Genomic DNA, 22,261 nt, shown 5'->3' with positions numbered 1-22,261 from the left:
CAAACTTAGATTTCTTGTGTCCTTCCTGGGTCCCTAGGGTTTCATAAAATGAGAACCCCAAATAAGTCACCAAGTCACATCCGTGCTAGTTGAAGTCTTACCAGTTAGATTATTAGAAGGACAGATCATTTGATATTAAAAAAAGCAATAGTAAGAATATTATTAAATGCTTACTAATTAGTAAGTCTGATTTACTAATAAGAAAACCTCAGGTATCTAATAACTGGAAAACTATTTAATTGAAATGAGGTGAATTTTATGGTACTACGTTAACAATGGACTGAGACAGGACAAGAGACAGAAGTAACAAGGAAGGATTAAACCAAGCAAGCTCTGCAGCATTTCAACATTCTTCCTTTTCTTTCCTTCTCCTTTTTTAAAAGCTCAGAGTAAACTGTATGTTTATGGGCCTAAAAGCCAGAGTTCTTGCTGTCTCGGGGAGGATAATCATGTTCTCAGGACTAGACGAGTTCTCAAAAGTGTACAAATGTAGTAGGGGATGAACTATCAGCTGAGAGGGCAAAAGTTAGGAAGAGGAAGGTTTCAGCAAAGGATTAGATGAGTCACGTGTCGGACCGGCTGTCAACCCGTGGGGCCCCCTGCAACGTGAAGGGGTGGCATCCTTCATTCAAAATGATTAAAAGGATTTCGAGACAGCAACCACAGAGCGTTAAGCCAAGTGCGGGGCTCTTCTGAGCGCAGGGTCTCGTGCACCTTTCCCAGTGGCATGTGTGTGAGGCAGCAGGTGACAAGGCAGGTGGCAGAGGGCTGAGTTTTAAGAGGAGGAGATAGACAACAGCTCTAGTGACAAGAGAGCAGTCAAGTAGGGCTAAGTCAGAGAGGCAAGGAGGAAGGAACGCAAGGAGAGAGGAACGGAAAGAGGAAGGGAAGGAGGGCGGAAGGAAAGGAGGAAACACGGGAGGGAGGAGAGTGCTTAGTCCTAGAAAGTGACTGAAAGAGAACTGTTTCATAAGAAGGAGTTAAAGGACTTCCCTGGTGGTCCAGAGGTTAAGATTCCACGCTCCCAGTGCAGCTGGTCCAGGTTTGATCCCTGGTCAGGAAACTAGAGCCTGCATGCTGCAGCTAAAACCTGATTTTTAAAAAAGAAAAGAGCATGTTAAGTAGAAGCAGGACTGGCAAGAATTTTGAGAAACCAAGTCACTTGTTCGAATAGTTTGGACATGGAACAGTAGGAAGGAAAACACATGGAAATGGAAAGAAGGGGCTGGAAAAGGGGGGCATTGGCGTGGTGTTGGGCTGGAGGGGGTGGTTCTTTCTTGGAGGGTATGTGGACAAGCAGGAGGGTGAGTACAAGCTCTCTGCAGAAGCCATAAAGCTCAGGGCAGGCTGAAGGTCGCTCCCGAGAGGCCTTGAGCCCAGTGATATTACTCAGCTCCTTGAGTTATAGGCAGCCTTGGGCCCAAAGCCATTATCAGAACAGACTGGTAACTCAGGTCCAGGGTATCTCTGGACCCTGCTCTCCTAGTCAGAAACTTGAGCCAAGTAGCCTTCTGGGCATGGAGCCTACAAGTTCCTTTGGGAGGGGATATTTACATAACTATGTTCAGCTGTTTATAAAAACCATCTGGTGAGCTAAGGTGTTGATGACACATACTAAATTGATGGGTTACCTGTCTCAAGTAATATTTTTAAATTCACCTGTTGTGATGTTTAATTTGCATGTGTCAACTTGGCTAGGCTGTCATGCCCAGGTATTTGGGCAAATATTATGCTGACTGCTTCCAGGCAGATTTTTTTTTTTTTTTTTTTTTGCGGGGGCAGGGCGGGGATAAGATGCACATTTAAATGAGTAGACTTTGAGTAAAGCAGATGACCTTCTATCTTGTGTGCAGGCCTCATCCAGTCAGTAGAAGGCCTTAATAGAAATATGGCTGACAATGTCTGAAGAAGAGGGAATTCTGCCAACAGATTGTCTTTGAACTTGAACTGCGACTTTTCCCTAAGTCTCCAACTTGATGACATAGCCCACAAGGTTTTAGACGCACCTTCCTCCGCAATCAGATGGAGACAATTCTATCTCTATCTTTATCTCTATCTCTATCTTTATCCCTAGCTCTCTCCACACACAAATCCTGTTGGTTCTATTTCTCTGCAGAACCCTGACCAATACACCTGAAATTCTTCATATGACATTGTACAGGCAGCCTTCTGCATAGAGCTTATTCAGCCTTTGTAATCAACTTCAGATAAATGCTGACAATCTCTGAAGCCTCAAATGTATACTTATTACCTGTTTAGGAGATCAAACCAGTCAATTCTAAAGGAAATCAACCCTGATTATTTCTTGAAAGGACTGATTCTGAAGCTGAAGCTCCAATACTTTGGCCACCTGATGTGAAGAGCTGACTCATTGGAAAAGACCCTGATGCTGGGATGAGGGCAGGAGGAGAAGATTGAGGGCAAGAGGAGAAGGGGGCAACAGAGAATGAGATGGTTGGATGTCATCACCAACTCAAGGACATGAGTTTGAGCAAACTCTGAGAGATAGTTAGGGACAGGGAAGCCTGGAGTGCTGAAGTCCATGTGGTCGCAAAGAGTCAGACATAAGTTAGCGACTAAACACAGAACAACAATTGAATGAAAAATGCCCAGAGTGACCCCAGTGAGTTAAGCCTTATGTGACTGCTGAGAAAAAGAATGTTGTTTCTTTAAGGGTAGAACTTACCTTCTTCAAGTGGACCACAAATCACCAAATCTCATCTCTATTCATGAGGGGCTGACCAACCAAATGATTGGAATGACAGATCATTTGGTATTAAAAAGATGATCATACTAAGGCATATCATCTGACTTATATGAAGAAAGCGGGCAGATCCAAATACTATATAGAAAGTACATACTATAAAGAAAAGTTCTTTCTCTTCCATTTGGTATGAATCATTTTAGTGCTATATAGATGAATTGTTTTATATAAAAAGAAAGTCCTCTTCTTGTTGTCTTTGTCACTTCAACATTCTTTCCTGTAAGAGAATAACTAGCCTAGAGAAAAGTTAGGAATCAAGAATTATATCCCTGGGAGTTCCCTGGTTGCCTAGTGGCAGGCTTTTACTGCTGTGGCCTGGGTTCAATTCCTGGTCAAAGAACTGAGATCTTGCAAGTCGCATGGCACAGCAAAAAAAAAATTATGTCCTTGATTCTGCCATGGGCCCAGGCTGTGCAACCATAGGCAAGACATCTAGCCTTTCTGGGACTATTTCCTTACAACTAAAAAGAAAGAGCTAGATCATATTGTGTCTGAAGTCAACTCCAACCCCACTGCTGTAGAATTTTTATCTGAAACTCGAAAAGAATGTTTAACCACTTAAGTCCTGAGGGACAGTTTTCATAGGCTGAAGCAACAGAAAGTTGAAACGTGACATTTAATTTCTTTGGAGAAAATTCAGGCTTCTTTCTTGACCTCATTTAGAACTTAATTTTGTGGGATTATTTTTTTTTTTAAAGAATAGTTAAATAGCCTAAAAATCTTCGAATTTGAGCTATCAGACATTTAAGCGTCTGTTGTAGTCTGGGTCCAATCAGAAGAGAGAAGCCACATAGTGGTTTTAGCGGGAGAAGTGTAACATAAGCGATAATTAATGATACCTGAGTAACCATTACATATAAGGACACTCTATATGGTATACTCTCGGAGAAGGCAATGGCACCCCACTCCAGTACTCTTGCCTGGAAAATCCCATGGACGGAAGAGCCTGGTGGGCTGCAGTCCATGGGATTGCTAAGAGTCGGACACGACTGAGCGACTTCACTTTCATTTTTTCACTTTCATGCATTGGAGAAGGAAATGGCAACCCACTCCAGTGTTCTTGCCTGGAGAATCCCAGGGGCAGGAGAGCTGCCATCTATGGGGTCACACAGAGTCGGACACGACTGAAGTGAATTAGCAGCAGTATATGGTATACTCTAGAGCTGAAGGAGAATAGCCAAGGGGTGGCAGACTTGGAAGGGGTGCAAATCTCACTGGAGAAGGTGTGGTCAGGCCCGCAGAAAGCAAAGAAGTTCACTCTTCTGGCGAGGCCAGAGCTGTTTTGGAATTGCTAGCCAAGCAATGGGCCACCCTCCTGAGTTCAAAGCAGATGATCAGCACTGCGAGCCTAGGTGAGCAGAAGGATCCAGGGGCTGGTGGGTACAAGGGACCCTCAGGCCACATGGGGCTTGCAGAGTAAGTAGCAGATCTGTGAGGCCGCCTAGACCACAGGCAGGCTGTATGCAGGCGACATGGGGGCTTTCACTTCTGTGTTCAGAGGGCTGCAGAAAGGTTATCAGCAGGTGAGGCTGCAGGGGCCAGAGCGATCCCTTCCTGGCTTGAGGCTGGAGACCTGACCCCCCAGCCCACACCAGAGGCATCAGGAGAGCCCCTTCTTTCTGCAGGGGCCCTCCCATGCTCTCTCCTGGGAAACCCTACCTCCACGCTCCACTTTAGAAATGCTGAAAGGAATCCCCACCGTTTCTCCCCCAACATTTATTGAAGGGTGCCTTTGGAGCTGGGAAACAATAAACTGATAAGTGACATGACATCTGTCCAGCTTAAATGTCATCTCTCCTCATCCTGCTATTTCTTTTGGGGTTCTCTCTGAGTCATTCTTCTCTCTTCTGGACCTTGGTGCCAGCAAATGACTTTTGGGCAATTATCAGCGTCCCTTTATTGTCTGGAGACGAAGCTCTATGTACCTTGGTCTGTTTGTGGAATGTCTTAGTCCAACGGGTCTGGGTCTCAAATGTTGTTCACCGACTCCTGGGTCCCCGAGATCCTTTCAGAGATCCTGGGAGGTCATAATATTTTCAAAGTCATTGTTTCTCCCTCAGGTTGCTATTTTGTGGTAAAATCTGCTGGGGTTTTAGTGCAAATAAAGGAAGTGGTATAGAGTTGTCATACACGAAGAGTAAAAAAAAGAGCCGGTCTCATTTATGAATGATTGTGACGAAGCTGTTAAAGTCATCTAATGTAATTAAAATCTCAGCCCGTGAGTACGTATCTTTTAAACATTCTGGTGGATGAAATGGGAAATGCACATTTAGCCCTTCGACCGCATTGCCAAGCACAGTGATTGTCTCAGGAGAAGTACTTGTGCAAATGGGCTGACCAGCAGCTTCTCTCACAGAACAGTTTTTGCCTGAAAGACAACCAGCAGACAAATCATGGTTTTTCCAGACATTTCCTGGAAAATGAAGGAAATGAGCTTGTCATTTCAAGGCTAACAGCTGGCGGTATCCGTTGCCAATAATAAAAGACAAACTTTGAAGAGAAAATGAGAATATTAGAAAATAGGCATTTGCCACTAGGAGTTTGACAGCTTCTCCTTGCTTAAATTTTTCTGATGAACTTGGTGGTGATATTTCTGAATGAGATATTTTGCTATCATATGAGAAAATGTATGACCATTTGGAAGACTTAAGTCTGTGAAATGTTATTTTCAAAATGATGAATTTGTGATGTGACAAAACCATTCATGAGTAAACAATCCATGCAAAGTGCGAGATAGATGATTTTTTTTTTCTTTTTAGTCGAATGGAAGAATTTCATTGATAGGGTTTCAAATTCCACCTATCAACTAACTTTTAAGAAACTACCACTTGTTGAGTTTTGGTATGGTATAAAAGAAAAATACTTGCAATTATCTGAAATTATCTGAAAAGGCTATTAAATTGCTCCTTCCTTTTCCAACTATGTATCTGGGTAAGGCCAGATTTTTTTCATAGACTCCAAACAAATAGGAAAATACTAAATGCAGAAGCTGACTTCTCCTAAGTCAGTCAAAGATTTTGTAAAACTATAACAATGCCACTCTTCTTACTAAATTTTTTCTAAATATATGGTTTCTTTATATTAAAATATGCTGTTTGTGTTAACATGTAATATATTTGTCATTATTATTATATTTTAATGGATGAGGAAATAAATATGTTTTAGCCTTAATTATAATACAGTAAATATCGATAGCTATAACCCACATGAACGAAAGCTCTTTAGTATCCTCAACAATCTTAAAAGGCACAAAAGGATTCTGAAACCAAAAGAGCTGGAAAACTGCTGTCTTAAGCTGATAATTTTCCATTAGCTGCTTGATTTTAGAAAATTGCTGAAAGTTATAAGTGCAAAGATTGAGACTTAAGGTCACGGGGTGAATCAGAGGCAGAGGTGGGTCTAGTACCATAATCCTCTGCTATAATGCCTTCAGCAACCCAAGCTTCTTTCTCAGGATGCTCTTTAGAGGGCCAACATCGAAATTTTGAGATACTCAAGTTATAAAAATGGAGCAATATCATCCTGTCCTCAACATGCATGCTTTCTAACAGGCACTCAGTTTTAGGTACCTGGGCTTGTTGCTGCTGAAGGCAACTTGAATAAAACATCAGCCAAGCTTACCATATAGCGTGAGAGACTACGTCATAGCATATAACATGACTTAGTTGGCATACAGCATATAATGTGTAATCATACAACCTATATAATTGCATCCTGCCATTACTATTATATGTACTATTACATAGCGTATAATGGTTTATGTTTTTTATTTATATATATTTATTTTTATTTGTTTGACTGCACTGGGTCTTGGTTGTGGCATGCTTCTGTCTTCTTTAGGGCATGCTGGATCTTTAGCTGTGCAATGTGGGATCTAATTCCCCGATCAGGGATTGAACCCAGGCCCCCTGCATTAGGAATGCTAAGTCTTAGCCACTGGGGTACAAAGTTTATGTGTTATTACAGCTTAGATGATGTAGAATGTATTAATAATACACTATAATATAGCAAAGTATAGTATAGCATATACATGTTCTAGTCAATACATTTACTATACCTAGGGAAGAGACAGTACTTTGGGGTCAGAGCTGGCTGGCAGTTGTGTGCACGTGAGGCCCATGGAAAAGTGAATGATGAACTGGGGGAGTTTGCCAGCCTCTGTTTGCCAGCCATTCTCCTTTGACCCCACCGTTGGCATTCATTGCCTAGTGCTGCCAAAATAAATGACCATAAACTGGGCGGCTTATAACAACAGAAATGTGTTCTCTCACAGTTCTGGAGGCTGGCAGTTTGCAATCAAGTTGGCAGCAGGGCCATGCTCTCTCTGAAATCTCTAGAGAAGACCCCGCCCTAATCTCCTCCAGCTTCTGGGGTCTGCTGACCTTGGTTTGCCAGATACATCAATCCAATCTCTGCCTGCATCTCAATACGACATTTGTGTCTGTGCCCAAATGTTTAGGGCCCACTTGAATCCAACATGACCTCATCTTGACTCGATTTTATCTGTAAAATTTTGCTTCCAAATAAGGTGACACTCACAGGTTCCGCGTGGACGTGCATTTGGGAGGGGATGTTATTCAACCCAGTTCACCATGTCTCTGACCACCCCAGCCCCCATTGCTCAGAGCCTCTTTGGACCACAGTCCATCTGGATTTTTCCTCATACTTTCCAGGGCCTGGGGTCCCCCTGAGTCCCCCCAAGTTCTTGGTTGATGTTTCAAGTGGCTGCCACAAGCATACCACATTTAACCCATGAGTTTATCAAATGGTTTATATGGGGGCACAGGACTGGTTAGTTGGGAAGGAGAAAAAGAGGAAAATGAACAACTCAATACCAAAAAAATAATAACCCAATTAAAATACGGGCTAAGGACTTGAATAGATGTTTCTCCAAAGAAGACATACAAATATCCAACAAAAAAGAATTCTTAATATCAGTAATTACGAGAGGAATGCAAATCAAAACCACAATGAGATCTCACCTCAGGATAGCTATTCTAGAAAAAACAAATGACAAGTCTTGGCCAGGATGAAATTAGCACCCTCACACACTGTTGGTGAAAATACCAAGTGGAGCAGTGACTATGGAAAACAGTGTCGTGACTCCTCAAAAAAATAAAAAATAGATCTACCATATGACCCAGTAATCCGACTTCTGGGGAGTCAGCTAAAATAACTGAAATCAGAATCTGAACGATAGTAGCACTCCTGTGTTCATTATGACAGTGTATGTCCTAAGTTGCATCAGTTGTGTCCAACTATTTATGGCCCTGTGGATAGTCCACCAGGCTCCTCTGTCCATGGGATTCTCCAGGCAAGAATACTGGAGTGGGTTGCCATATCCTCCTCCAGGGGATCTTCCTGACCTAAGAATCAAACCCATGTCTCTTATATCTCTTGCATTGGCAGGGGGGTTCTTTACCACTAGCAGTGCCTGGGAAGCCCTGTGTTCATTATAGCACTGTTTAAATAGCCGAGATATGAAAACAGCCTAAATGCTCATTGATAGATGAATGGATAAAAAAAACTGATGTATACACACATGGAATACTGCTGCTGCTAAGGCGCTTCAGTCGTGTCCAACTCTGTGCGACCCCATAGATGGCAGCCCACCAGGCTCCCCTGTCCCTGGGATTCTCCAGGCAAGAACACTGGAGTGGGTTGCCATTTCCTTCTCTAATGCATAAAAGTGAAAAGTGAAAGTAAAGTCGCTCAGTTGTGTCTGACTCTTTGCGACCCAATGGACTGCAGCCTACCAGGCTTCTCCGTCCATGGGATTTTCCAGGCAAGAGTACTGGAGTGGGTTGCCATTTCCTTCTCTAATGCATAAAAGTGAAAAGTGAAAGTGAAGTAGCTCAGTTGTGTCCGACTGTGTGCGACCCCATGGACTGTAGCCCACCAGGCTCCTCCATCCATGGGATTTTCCAGGCATGGAATATTATGCAGCCTTAAAAAAGAAGGGAATTCTAAAATGTGTAACAACATGGATGAATCTCAAGGACCTACGGTGAATGAATTAAACTTATCACAGAAAGACAAATACTGCATGATGATTATATGAAGTAACTAAAATAACGACTGAACTGAACTGAAAAATAGCAAAAGTCATAATATCGAAAAGTGGAAAGGCGGTTGCCAGGGGCAAGGAGAGGGGAAAGCGGGGAGTTCCTAATAACAGAAATACAGTTTAATTTGAGCAAAGTGAGTAAGCGCTGGAGAGCCGCTTACAACACTGGATAGTCGACAGTACTGCCTTGCACACTGAAACATGTCTTAAGAGGGTAGATCTCATGTTAAGTGTTCCCAGCACAAGAAAAGGGAAGGGAAGGGACGGTGAAGCTGAAAGAGAGATGCAGAGACAGTAAGACAGACCCCTTGTGTCTTGTTTCTCTTGGTCTTTTGGCAATTTTTTTTTACTACATCTAGAATCCTAAGACAGTAGTAGACATGGGGGGAACGGTGACTGCCACCAGCCTCTACAGCTCGCAGAGCTGTGGCATATGGACTGCAGTCTGGGATGTATCCAGACATCCCCAGCGCCCTCACCTCCTGTTCCATGACTTTGGGTGACCGTGCTACCTGTCTGGGCTGGGTCCTCAGGATGGAGTCTGCGCATGGCAGTTAAGAGCTCTGGGTCTGGAACCAGATTGCCTGGGTCCATCCCAGGGGCTCTCAGGCCAGTGATGTCCCCTCTCTGTAATTTCCCTTCAGCTCCCATGTCTGTAAAAGGATGACACTATCTCACTACACAGGTTTCACATGAGGAATAAATGCATTAAAAATGTTATGTAAAGAAAGAGTTGCTTGGCAGTCTAGTGGTTAAGACTCTGTGCTTCCAATCCAGGGGCTTCAGGTTCAATCCCTGGTTGGGGAACTAATCCCACATGCCAGGTGATGTGACCAAAAATACATAAATAAAAATAAAAGATTTGAATTGAACAGACAGCTTCTTATTCATGATAATGCAATTAAATAAAAAGCAATATATGGAAAGCACTTAGAACAATGCCTCACAATATAGATATTCATTGGTATTATTAACATTATTATATGAATTTTGGGTCCAGCTAATAAGAATTCCAATATTTCTGTAGTTCCTACTTCGAGTCTCTTATGAGTATCCCCACTCCCACCCCCACCACCAGAGGTAAAAACAGATAAGAGTGTGTGGCTTTTGTTTTTGAATTCTCGGCTTGTCACTTACATCATAACTGACCCTGGGGAAAAATTCCTTTGTCAGGATGTATTAAGGGACCAAGAACCTGTCAAAAGGGTGCTTCTTGAGAAAGATACTTTTAGGAACTGATGTCATCAACTCAAGTTTTGCACCAGTCATTATTAAATCCATGGTTGCCTGTCTGAGTGTGGCTTTATCGGTAACGTTAGCCCTGTGGTCAGGGTGGCGCCTGCCCTATGCCCTCCACCTTTCTGATTTTCTATAACCAAGCCCGTGGTGTCTGAAACACTCAGAGTGGATCTGTTTCCAGTACCAAGGAAAGTGAGACCTGAATAAGGATGGAGTTCCAGGTAGAGTTAAGAGAAAGGTGAAATAACTGTAATTTCATAGCAATTACCAACAAACAACACCAGCAAAGGCACCAGTTTTCCATTATAAACCTGAACCTCTGCTGGGAGTGATGGGCCAGCTAGAAATAAGCACACACTGAGGCTCTCCTGTATGAAAGAAGACATCCGCACCAGTCCCCACCCCAACCCCACAGCAAACAAAGCTGCAGGGGAAAAATAACGTGCTGAGCTTGGAGGGCAGTTTTTTCTCCTTCTCTTTCAAAAAAAAAGAAAGAAAGAAAAGAAGTCTTAGTAAGCCCCCATTCCAGGATGTTGGTTGGATTGTTGTCAGCTTTTCAAGCCAGGCTATGGGCCTTTCCTCCAGGGATCCTCCTTGTGAGTGGAGCCTGGTCCTGATGAGGCCACAGTTGCCAGGGTCACCAAGGACAAACTAGAGTGAGTGGGTGGGACTTCCCTGGCAGTCAAGAAGTTAAGACTGAGCTTCCACTGCAGGAGGCACAGGTTCGATCCCTGGTCAGGGAGCTAAGATCCCACATGCCTTGAGGCCAATACAAAGAAAGACATCTGCCCCCCTCCCCCAAAAAAACACCCTAAAACAACAACAACAAAAACTAGAGTGAATGGGTGATTTCTCCCTCCAAGTACCATTTTGGGGCCAGTAAACCAGGCTCCTTTGTCCATGGACATCTCCAGGCAAGAATACTGGAGTGGGTTGCCATTTCCTTCTCCAGGGGATCATCTCAACCCAGGGATTGAACCCAGGTCTCCTGCATTGCAGGTGGATTTTTTACCATCTGAGCCACCAGGGAAGCCCCAAACAGAGTGAGTAGGTGGTTTCTCCCTCCAGGTACCATTTTGGAGCCAATAAACCACTCAGTGGAAATAAATCACACAGAAATCGGTTCTCCAACCTTTTTCTTCCCATGTTTGCTGAAAATACACTATAAAATTCACATCTGCAGCCCACTCAGAGGTAAAAGCGGACTTGACTTTCAGAGAAAAAAAATTCTGTTTTGAGGAGGGTAGTGAGAGGGGAAAGTTGGGGAGCAGGAGTGTGCAGGTCCTCAATAATGCTGTCTGCAGTGATTATCTGTGTGTACCTGTCTCATCCCCTGGTCCACACCAAGGAGGGTCCTAAGCGCCTGAGTAAATGCTGTTTTGAAAAACCTGTGTACAGTGCTTTGCACATGATCAATATGTATTCACTGTTCAAAAGAATAATTTAACAAATGAATAGGTTATTGACACAAGGTCCAGTCGTAGAACTAAGTGGGACATTGATTAAAGTCTTGAGCCTGCAGATTAGGTAGAAAAAGGTCAAAATCTGAGGATCCGTACTCATGACATCCTCACGAAGCGAGGACTAAAGGGTAGAGGATAAACGATAGAGGAACATACTTGGGTGAGGTTATTAATATAACTGAAGGAAAGCATTTCAGATGGTTAGAACTGTCCTCAGAATGGACTGGTTTGAGAGATATAAATTGCTGGTGAGTGGAGCTCTTCAAGCATAGACGAGATGATTACTCAGGAGTATAGAAGTTGGTCCAACATTCTTGGTGTCAGATTATATGATGTTAAGGGGTTTCCTGGTGGCTCAGATGGTAAAGAATCTGCCTGCAAAGTGGGAGACGCGGGTTCGATCCCTGGATCGAGAAGATCCTCCAGAGAAAGGAATGGCAACCCACTCCAGTATTCTTGCCTGCAGAATCCCATGGACAGAGCAGCCTGGCAGGCTACAGTCCGTGGGGTCTCAAAGAGTCAGACATGACTGAGCAACCAACGCTTGTACAACACTTTTCCTGTGATGTTAAAGGTCTCTTTTTACTCTAAGATGCTAGGGTTCAATGGTTTCAGAAAGTTATGGGTCTGCATAATCACCATGCTGGAAACTCACATTCAGTTCCACAGTTTATTGAGCCCTTACTCTGTGCCAGGCGTCACCGTACATTAGGAAGACAATGACAAATATTAAAAGGCAGCTTTAAAGGAAGGCTGGAGCATGGACTTAGGTCTCCTCAAACTGGCATCTAGCTGTTAGATTCCTATATGCCTTCTTGCTAATGTGCACAAGCCGACTCAGGATTCTCGTGCTTTTCTTTTTAGGCTGGAATCGATGGTGAAAGCATTGGCAACTGTCCCTTCTCTCAGCGTCTCTTTATGATCCTCTGGCTGAAAGGAGTTGTGTTCAATGTCACCACGGTGGATCTGAAAAGGTAAAGGATGGTGCATTCGTGAGCAGTAGATTTCGCTGCAGGAACAGGGGATCATCCATGAAGGAGGGCGAAAACCTTCTCTCGGCTCCTAGCTGCCTCCTGCTCACACCTCTTTGGCCAGACCCCTAGTTAAAAGGGAGGCGGAGAAAACAAGCATCACCCCTGGGACAGAGCAAGTCCCAGTTTGCAAGGAAGAAGGAGGGACTGGGCACTGGGTATCACGACTGAGTGTCTGGCACAGAGATGGGCATGGACATCTGAAAATCCAGGGTGAGCCATTCCCATCATACTATTGCCCTCATCCTGGGGGACCCCAGCCAGACTCCAGGTGTGGGAGGTTGAGTTTCCAAGGAGCTGAAATCCAGACCATTTCTCCCACTATGTTCCCATCTTTAGAAGTCCTTAGTGTGAAAGCTCTGGATTAGAGACTGGGATGGAGTGTTACTAGTGTTCTGCTTCTAAAGTGCAGTTTTAATGACTGTTTGAAATTCCGGCATCGTTCACCATCACGAGCCACATGCTTTCCTTCTTGCTTCTCTCCTCTCTCCTCTGCTTCCCCTTTAAATGGGGACTGGCTCAGATGCATTCTCCCGGTGTGCATCTTCCTCCTCGGTGAGCTTAGCACACTCCCTGCCACCTTCATGTCAGTTATTCTGTACCTAGACCCCTGCTCTCCTCTTGCTGTTTCCACTTACATTTTCTGTTATCACTTTAAAATATCTGTTTTGAAACTTGTACCTTCATTTTCCCTTTGAGTTGAGTCCCCTCCCCCCGAAAAAAACCCTGAATTCCTTTGTTCTTTCATTTTTACAGGTATTGAACCATTTCCAGCTTCCTCCTCTTGCTGCCCTCGTTGTCCATCAGTAGCCAAGCATCCTCTCCCCATGCTGTTTCTTACTTCCGAGCTCTCTCATCTGTTCTCAAAGCCCACACTTGGTCCAAGTCCCACCACTGGTAGTTAAGACAGACAGTCTCTTTGTTCTTCAAGCTGGTCTTCATCCATCCAGGTTCTCTCTGTCTGTCTCTCCTCATCTTTTATATTACCATAAGGATAGTCTTCCTGAAACAATCCTTTAGGATATTTTCCCTAAAATAATCCTTTAACCATGTGGAGAGATGGTACCCAATTCCCAGGACCAAGCCCATCTCCTGGGAAGCCTCCCCCTCCCACCCACCACTTTCAGGCACATCTATCCCTCAGCCTCCCCCAGACTCACCCAGCCTCTATGGTCCCTGCTGCCAGGCTCCATCAGTTTGCATCTCACCAGGTTATGATATCTACAGTCCCGATACAATTAGCCTTGCTTTCCCATTTTTTCATTCTTTATGTGATTTTTTTTTCTTCCTTCTATTCAAGGAAACCTAGACACATTTAAATGGCTTGTTTAAGGTGCCCATCTAGAGTTGGAGGGGCTGTCACCAAAAACCCCATCTCCTCGGTTCAGATACCATGCTCTTCAGGACTCATCAGTTATGAAGTTTGTTTTGTCATTCACGTGAGACCTTGAATCCCTCAAGGGCAGGTTGAGATCATGTTTAAGTTTCTTTGTATCCATCACAGCAGCTAATTCATTCATTCAGGGGCCCAACTAACCTCTGTCAAATGAATGAACACACACATGCAATGCAGACAGTGTCTGCGAGAGCTGACTTTCGTCCAGTTGGGAAGATTGGCTTCCTTTAGTGGAGAAGAGGAGGTCTTTGGAGTATCATTTGTTGAACGTGGACTGGTGTTTGGCTGTGGATCAGCTACCCCAGCATTCCTCAGATCCTTACAAGGCTCTTTCCTTTCTGTTATCACATCTGATCCTGCCAATGCCCTTCAAGTAGGCCAGTCAAGTATCAGGACTCTAGTTTTATAGATAAGGAGACTTTCTTACTGAAAAAAAAAAATAATATATATATACATATATATATGAATTAAGGAAATTTTAAAATGCTTGATACAGTGAAGCTTAGCAATTCCCAGCAAAACTAATTTCCGATCCTGGCTCCACCATGAATTGAGTGTCCTTGAACCAGCAGGCTCTCTTTCCGGAGCCGCTTCCTTACGGGTACAATGGGCATAGCAGTGGTGCCTTGTTTCTGTTGTGAGGATCTGGGGAGGCAGGCCATGGACCACTTGCATTCACTCACTGTTGTGCTGGCTGGTAGCAAGAACACCACCCATGTAGGCTCTTCTTAGCATCATCTTGACCTCCAGTCAGGGAAGGAGGACTGATGTATATTAAATAATCCGTAAGTCAGACTTGGCAATAGGTAATTAAGTCCTAACTATATAATTTCATAACTGCTGAAGAGAGTCAACAAAGAGATGGGGCCTGCCCTGACCAGCGTCCCTGGGCAACATGAGCTGGGCTCCAGCAGCTGTAGGCAGTACCTCAGAAGGACGCCAGACTCCAGAGGCCATTGTTCTGCTGAGTCTTAGAAAAAAAAAGTCATCCTTAATAATTTCACCAGGGCTTCCCTGGTGGCTCAGATGGTAAAGAATCTGCCTGCAATGCAGGAGACCCAGGTTTGATCCCTGGGTTCAGAAGGTCCCCTGAAGGAGGAAATGGCAACCCACTCCAGTATTCTTGCCTGGAGAATCCCCATGGACCGAGGAGCCTGGCGGGCTACAGTCCATGAAGTCACAAAGAGTCAGACATAACTGAGCGACTAACACTGTCATAATTTCCAGATCTTTAAGCCACAGAGAAGTCATTGCTGAAATATAAAATCAGTATGTATTTTTCCCACCCTGCTGGGAACCCAAGCATCATTGCCTTGTGTGTGTGTGTGTGTGTGTGTGTGTGTGTGTGTATGCAGGCTCAGTCATGTCTGACTCTTTGTGATCCCCCTAGACTGTAGCCCTCCAGGCTCCTCTATCCATGGGATTTCCCAGGCAAGAGTTCTGGAGTGGGTTGCCATTTCCTACTCCAGGGGATCTTCCCAACTCAGGGATTGAACCAACATCTCTTGAGTATCCTACATTGGCAGGTGGATTCTTTACCACTGAGCCACCTGGGAAGCCCATCACTGCCTTAGGTGAGCTCATATGAGCTACCAGGGAAGCCCTTAAAACACAGGAAGAGAAGGTAAAGAATGGCCTTCCATTGTCTGAAAGGAGGAACACATATAAAGTAAACACAGGGACTAAGGAAATTAAATTTTACAAGTGCTTTCAGTGTCAATTGTCTGAGGAGTTCCAAGTGCCCCAGAAGGCAGCTGGAGAGTGTGTGAGTTTGGGCACGGACGCGGGAGGGACCCCTTAATTGAAATTCCTGTCTTCCCCTCCCAGGCTGATTACGCCAGGAATGTGTTTCATTGCAGACTCCTCTTCCCCCTTGTTTACTCTCTTGGTTCCTCTCTCTACTGTTTCCACCCACGCCTGCCTCCCACAAGGAGTGTGCATTCTCAGAGAGAGGGTTTGGGGTGACTCTGATGTCCCAGCCCTGCCCCGGGAAGCTTCCACCATGATGTCTCCTCCTCCCTCTGTGCTCTGCATAGTCTACTCCCTCCGCAGGTCCTCCATCTGTCTGCTGGCCCTTCTTCCCCTTCTTTGCTCCATCCCGCTCCCGCCTTCTGACTTGAATAAGGACCCATGTCAAACATGTCACTTCCTTCCTCCTGTGCATACCTTGAAGAACACAGAAGATCATTCTTAGTGGAAAAGCATGCCTGAATTCGTGAATATTCAAAGTTCAGGATTCTGCCTAATAGATTTTTGTTAAGGGAATAAGTGAAGGACCTTTTGAAAGCAAACCCCAACTTCTGCCCTGGGTATTGGACTCTTGGCTCTAGCTTAGATAGTCACCTGTGATCAGGCTCTGCTTTTTTCACAGGCCATCTTGTCTTGCTCCTATTACTGAATTCCACTGGCCAGATTTCCTATATCACACCACATTCATCCAGAACTTCCACCCTTCTGTGCCCTACGTCCCATTCCAAGTCTGTTTTTGCTAACGGGCATATAATGAACGATCCACCCCAGGTCTCCGTGTCCATGAAGCGCCCTGGTGTAAGCTGCCTCCTGAACCTTGCTCTCTCCTCTCCACAGAAAGCCAGCTGACCTGCACAACCTTGCCCCTGGCACTCATCCACCCTTCCTGACCTTCAACGGGGATGTGAAGACAGACGTCAATAAGATCGAGGAGTTCCTGGAGGAGACTTTGACCCCTGAAAAGTAATGCGCTGCTTCTTTCTGGAGCTAATGACGGGGAGGGTACTTCTCTAGACCCTGGGAGTAGATTTCCAAAAACGCTCAGAGCTCAGGACCCTCTTTGCAAAGAGAGAGTCTTGTATGGCCCTCCTCACCCCCAAAGGGCTGCCTGTCTCCAGCCTGCTCCACAAAGCCCAGCCCCCAAGAGCTGATGCCCCCTAAACATGTCCTCTCTCCCGGCCCCTCTGCCTGAGTGGGGGCAGAGGCGCCTTCATGGCAGAACAAGAGCTGAAAGAAGTGAAAAGTCAGCCAGGAGACAGGTAATCCCATGACTTAAAACCACACCGACGTATGAATAAGATCCATAAATCTGACCCCGTCTGGTCAGAACCCATAATTAAATATGAAAAAAAAAAAATGAACTGAAAGCACTTTGACTTCTGGAAATGAGGTCAGGAAGGGGAGAGACCAGAGCGTTGTGGGTTCTTGTTCTGTAGATAAGTTGCTCCTAACAGGAAAGAGGAGAGAAGAGCCCTGAAATCCTAAAAGCTGCTGGAAACAAGATGTGTGTGCATTGTACCTAGACTGAAATCAGAGATTCAAACAATCACCTTTAGAAAAACTAGAGCAATAATATTATTAATACATACAGAGGAAGACGTGCAGAAACTTAATCCTGCAGGCTTGTCCCTGAAAAGCTTTAAGTGAAGTTGTTGTGGAGTCCGTTTTCAGGTTCTTTTGGGATGGGGGAATATAGGGAGAGCAGAGGATGGAAGCTCCTAGAAATCAACTAGGAGGAGCCAGTCGGTGACATTCCAGGTAAGACAGAGTAGAGAGCTGGGCTCAGGCAGTGACAGTGAGATGGGAGCAGAGAGGCAGGAAGGATTTTAGAACATACTTAGTAGGTGAAATTCTGGCCTGGAGAACTCCATGGACTGTACAGTCCATGGGGTCACACAGAGTTGGACATGATTGAGCGACTTTCGTTTTAGTAGGTGAAATAAGTGGACTGACAAGAAAGATGACCATCTTGCATTGATTTAAAATTTTTATTTTTTACAGATATAGCCCTCACTTGAAACTGAAACATTCTCTCAGTCGTGTCCCACTCTTTGTGACCCCATGGACTGTAGCCCGCCAGGCTCCTCTGTCCATGGGATTCTCCAGGCAAGAACACTGGAGTGGTTAGCCATGCTCTCCTCCAGGGGATTTTCCAGACCCAGGGAGCAGACCTGGGTCTCCTGCACTGTGGTCAGATTCTTTACCATCTGAGCCACCAGGGAAGCCTGTATCATACTATTCCAGGTGAGACTAGAACCAGCAACCCCTGGCTCAGAAGGCCAGTGCCTTATCCACGAGGCCACTGGGGCTGCTCTAGCCCTCACTTGCTGTGCCCTAGAAGGTAGGGCTGTCAGTATCCTAATTTTACAGCTGGAGAAGCTGAGGCTTGGAGAGGTTAAGTTACACACCCAAGGTCACACATCTATCAAATCACTGTTAAGTTTTAACTCCTCATTGTGATCTCATTAAGCCTCGACCATTTGCACATCCTTCCTAAAAGTGTTTTCTTTGTCATCCACATTGAGGGTCTCCACTAGTCGCTCAGATGGTAAAGAATCTGCCTGCAATGCAGGAGACCTGGGTTCAGTCCCTGGGTCAGGAAGATCCCCTGGAGAAGGAAATGGCAACCTACTCAGTATTCTTGCCTGGAGAATCCCATGGACAGAGGAGCCTGGCAGGCTATAGTCCATGATATCACAAAAAGTTGGACATGACTGAGTGGCTTAACACTTTCAACCATTGTGATCTAATTAAGCCTCAACCATTTGTACATTCGTCCTGAAAGTGTATTCTTGGTTATCCCTGTTAGGACAGTTTATTTCCATACTGAGCATGGAAAGCTGCCTCAAATCCAAATGTCTTGAAAAAGAAATGGATTGATGAAATCAGCCCGTCAGCCCCACCTGGAACACTCAGCTTAGCCACACACGTCTCTGAATGGGACACCAGCCAGCCGCTGTGCTGAAAGGACCCGCAGAGGGCTCAGGCGCCATCTTCCATCCCTTGGGACTTAACCTCATGGCTGGCGCTGGTTTGAAATGCAACAACAGAAAATAAATGCTGTTTTCGATAACTACATAGAGTTTTGACTTTGCCCGGGAGACCCAGAGGGGAATGTCCACCATGAAGTTAGCATTTTCCCTTCTAGAAGTAACACCTGCTCGTAGGAGTGCCTGCTTCTGTCAAGGCCAGTAGAGAATGGGGAATTAGAATAGTTCGGAGGATGGATAGCCAGCCCAGTGGAAGGAAGTGTGCGCGGCTGGGCTGAGTCTGGAGGGTGAGGTCCACTCCTGGCTCTGCCAGTCATGCCCTGTGACCCCTCTCTCTCAGTGTCCATTCTCTCCCCTGGGAAAGGATGACCCTCACGCCCATCTTATCCAGGCTCCCTCACCCCCATCCAGCAATGCCTTTGGGGGACTCTCCAGTCTACATCCCCAACAGGACCAAGGGGGCCCATGAGACCCGCCGAGAATCATATGCCCGTGTGTACAGGCAGATTCTTCCAGAGGAGGGCCATCATCAGATTCATCACCATATCATCAGCTACTGGAAATTTTCCATGGTCCAAATCGGGCTAAGCAGGGCAGGACATAGACGCTGCCTCCTCCCCTCCCTCTCCACCTGTCCTGAGCTCTGCTTCCTCTGGTCCAGGTGCCCCTGGACTGCAGTGTGTGGAGGAGCTTTTTACTAAGTCCATTCCTGACATATCAGAGACCCTATAATCCACCAAGCCCAGGCAGCAGAACCTCAAAACTGTTAAAATGCACAACTCCAGAAGGCTACCAAGGTGGGGTCTTAGGGATGAGACCATCAACCATTGCGGAGCCCTCCGGAGTGTCCCTTAGGTGCCTTTGAGTGGGTCAGACTGGGGCAGGTGCCTTAATTACCTCCCAGAAATGTCAGCAAGCCAGTTGTTCAGCCTCACAAGGAGAGAGCCTCACAAGGCTGTTGGGCCTGCAGCAAGTCACCCGCCTCGGCTGCCTTCCCACCGCCTCTAACTGGGAGGTCGACTGGGCGGCCCGTGTCCCAAGGCCCCGGAGGAGGGAAGGCTGGCCTTCTGGTTCTCTAGGGGGCGGCAAACACCCCTTTTCTGTTCCGCAAACGCCGGTCGGCATGTGTTTCTCATCACACCACTGTTTGTTAAAGCTGCCAGAGAGCCAAGAACTTGTGGGAGCCTTTTTCCCCTTAGTTTTATGTTTTAAAGGAAAAAAAAAAACACATACAAACACTCCAACAATCTTTTTAAAAGATTACATTTGGCCCTACAAAGCATTTGGTGTCAAAATGAGGAATCCAGGAGGTCTCAAGTAGTTTCTAAATGAGACTCGCTTCCATCCCCCTGGTTAGACTGGCCCAGTTAATGCTCCACAGGGAAGCCCCGGGATTATAGTTGATGTGCTGGCCTTTGCCATTCATCCTGGTGGAATGGCCCGAGTTAACGGGATCCTTAAGGGAGAGTCAGGACGCCAGACTCCGGCCACCCTTCTACCCAGAGCTTATTGTATGACCCTGGGCAAGCCTCGCCCCCTCTCAGACCTTCCCCATTCCTTTATCTCTGAAGATGCCTTTCAGCAGAAGTTCTGTGAATTCTTGAGTTTTTCAAAGCACTTTCCCGGACCTAGTTGTTGTTTGAAATAAACAGAGATAAAAATTCAGGAGCGTGAACTAGTGGGCTAGTTACATGTCTTGTCATTTAGTCAGTCAGCTGTCACGCAAGTTTTAACAGGGCTCAGAGCCAAAGTGGAACACACTTGGAGTTCATTCTTTTAAGACATGTCTACGGATATTTCACAGTAGTAATAATCACGAAGGTTCTTGTTGGTTCTCTGGGATGTGGAGCAGCAGCCTCAGTACAAGGGTGGGATGGCATAGTGGTTGAAAGTACAGTTCGTTCCCTACATACGAATGAGTTGCTTTCTGAGAGTGCTGTGCACAAGTCCAATTTGTTCTTAAGTCGGACAAAGTTAGCCTAGGAATGAAACTGACACAACTGGCAATATAGTACTGTACTGTAGAAGGTCTGTAATGCTTTATACACAAAGAATGCATAAAAAACAAATACAAAATAGTAAGACATCTTTATTCTTATAATACAGGACCTTGAAAAGTGCAGTAGTACGATACAACAGCTGGCCCTTGCTAGCAGGACCAGCTACACCACTGCTGCTTTTATGCTTACTTCCAGACATTCTGGGCTTTAAATACAGATACTCTCCTCTGTACACTGCTGTAGAGTAAAGTGCACAAAAGCACAGCCACTTATAGAGGGTACATGCACATGACCATTTGTGCCAGACACGTGAACTGATTTCAGTTCAGTTCAGTCACTCAGTCATGTCCGACTCTTTGCGACCCCATGGACTGCAGCATGCCAGGCCTCCCTGTCCATCATCAACTCCCGGAGTTCACTCAAACTCATGTCCATTGAGTCGGTGATGCCATCCAGCCATCTCATCCTCTGTTGTCCCCTTCTCCTCCTGCCTTCAATCTTTCCCAGCATCAGGGTCCTTTCAAATGAGTCAGCGCTTTGCATCAGGTGGCCAAAGTATTGGATTTTCAACTTCAACATCAGTCCTTCCAATGAACACTCAGGATTGATCTCCTTTAAGGATGGACAGGTTGGATCTCCTTGCAGTCCAAAGGACTCTCAATTCTCCAACACCAGAGTTCAAAAGCATCAGTTCTTTGGTGCCTAGCTTTCTTTATAGTCCAACTCTCACATCCATACATGACCACTGGAAAAACCATAGCCTTGACTAGATGGACCTTTGTTGGCAAAGTAATGTCTTTGCTTTTCAATATGCTGGCTAAGTTGGCCATAACTTTCCTTCCAAGGAGTAAGCGTCTTTTAATTTCATGGCTGTGAACTAACTTACATGAGTGGATATGTGAACACAGTTTTGCATCTTTGAAAGTTTGCAACTGGCAGGTTCATATGTAGGGGGCTTACTGTATGGACTTTGAAGTCAGGGAGAGAGGGGACATCCTTCCACTTTTCAGCTCATTAGGAAATGCGAGGTCAACACTCAGGCTGCCAGGAGAGGCCCTGGAATCAGCAGAGGTCACCCCATGAGGATGAGATGACTGTCTCCTCTTTTTCTCCAGTGTATCCCCAATGCCAGGGACAGGGCCTACCCCCTGGCCTGACTGCATGTTGGTTTAGTTACATGCTGTTCTTTTGTTCGGGGGTGTGGGGCTATGGTGAGTCAGTGAGACGTCCGTTGGAACTCTCAGCCAATCAGAGCATTTCCATCTGCAATCATATCTTTTCTTTTGCCACTATTTATAAAAAAAAAAAAATTGTTTTGATGAGTGGCCAACTGTTTCGCTTCCCAGAATGAAGCTTAAGTGTGTATCTAAAATGCATGCATTGGAAATAAGAGATCTCAGAAACAGAGTGGAGAGAAATTTCCATGAGTGAGGTTGCCCAACCTTTCTGGAAAAAATACTGGAGTGGGCTGCCATTTCCTTCTCCAGGGAATTCTTCCTGACCCAGGGATTGAACCTGAGTCTCCTGCATTGGCAGGTGGATTCTGTACCAGCTGAGGCACC

At 45.4% G+C, this 22,261-nt stretch overlaps 1 protein-coding gene across 3 annotated transcripts in view; it reads left to right on the top strand.

Moving 5' to 3' along the window:
* Positions 1–22,261, top strand: part of CLIC5 (CLIC family member 5) — a 169,407-nt gene that overhangs the window by 105,269 nt on the left and 41,877 nt on the right. For all 3 annotated transcript variants that reach the window (XM_086370715.1, XM_086370717.1, XM_086370716.1), the window contains exons 2-3: positions 12,398–12,507; positions 16,547–16,672. In XM_086370715.1, coding sequence (XP_086226841.1) covers positions 12,398–12,507; positions 16,547–16,672 — 236 coding nt within the window. The remainder of the gene's footprint in view (positions 1–12,397; positions 12,508–16,546; positions 16,673–22,261) is intronic.

Source organism: Bos grunniens, chromosome 23 (genome assembly GCF_055505025.1).
Source record: "Bos grunniens cultivar Pamir isolate PY7600 chromosome 23, Bosgru_T2T1.0, whole genome shotgun sequence".
Classification (NCBI taxonomy): Eukaryota; Metazoa; Chordata; class Mammalia; order Artiodactyla; family Bovidae; genus Bos; species Bos grunniens.
The sequence above is the reverse complement of the archived record's forward strand: the minus strand, read 5'-3'. Positions and strand labels throughout refer to the sequence as shown.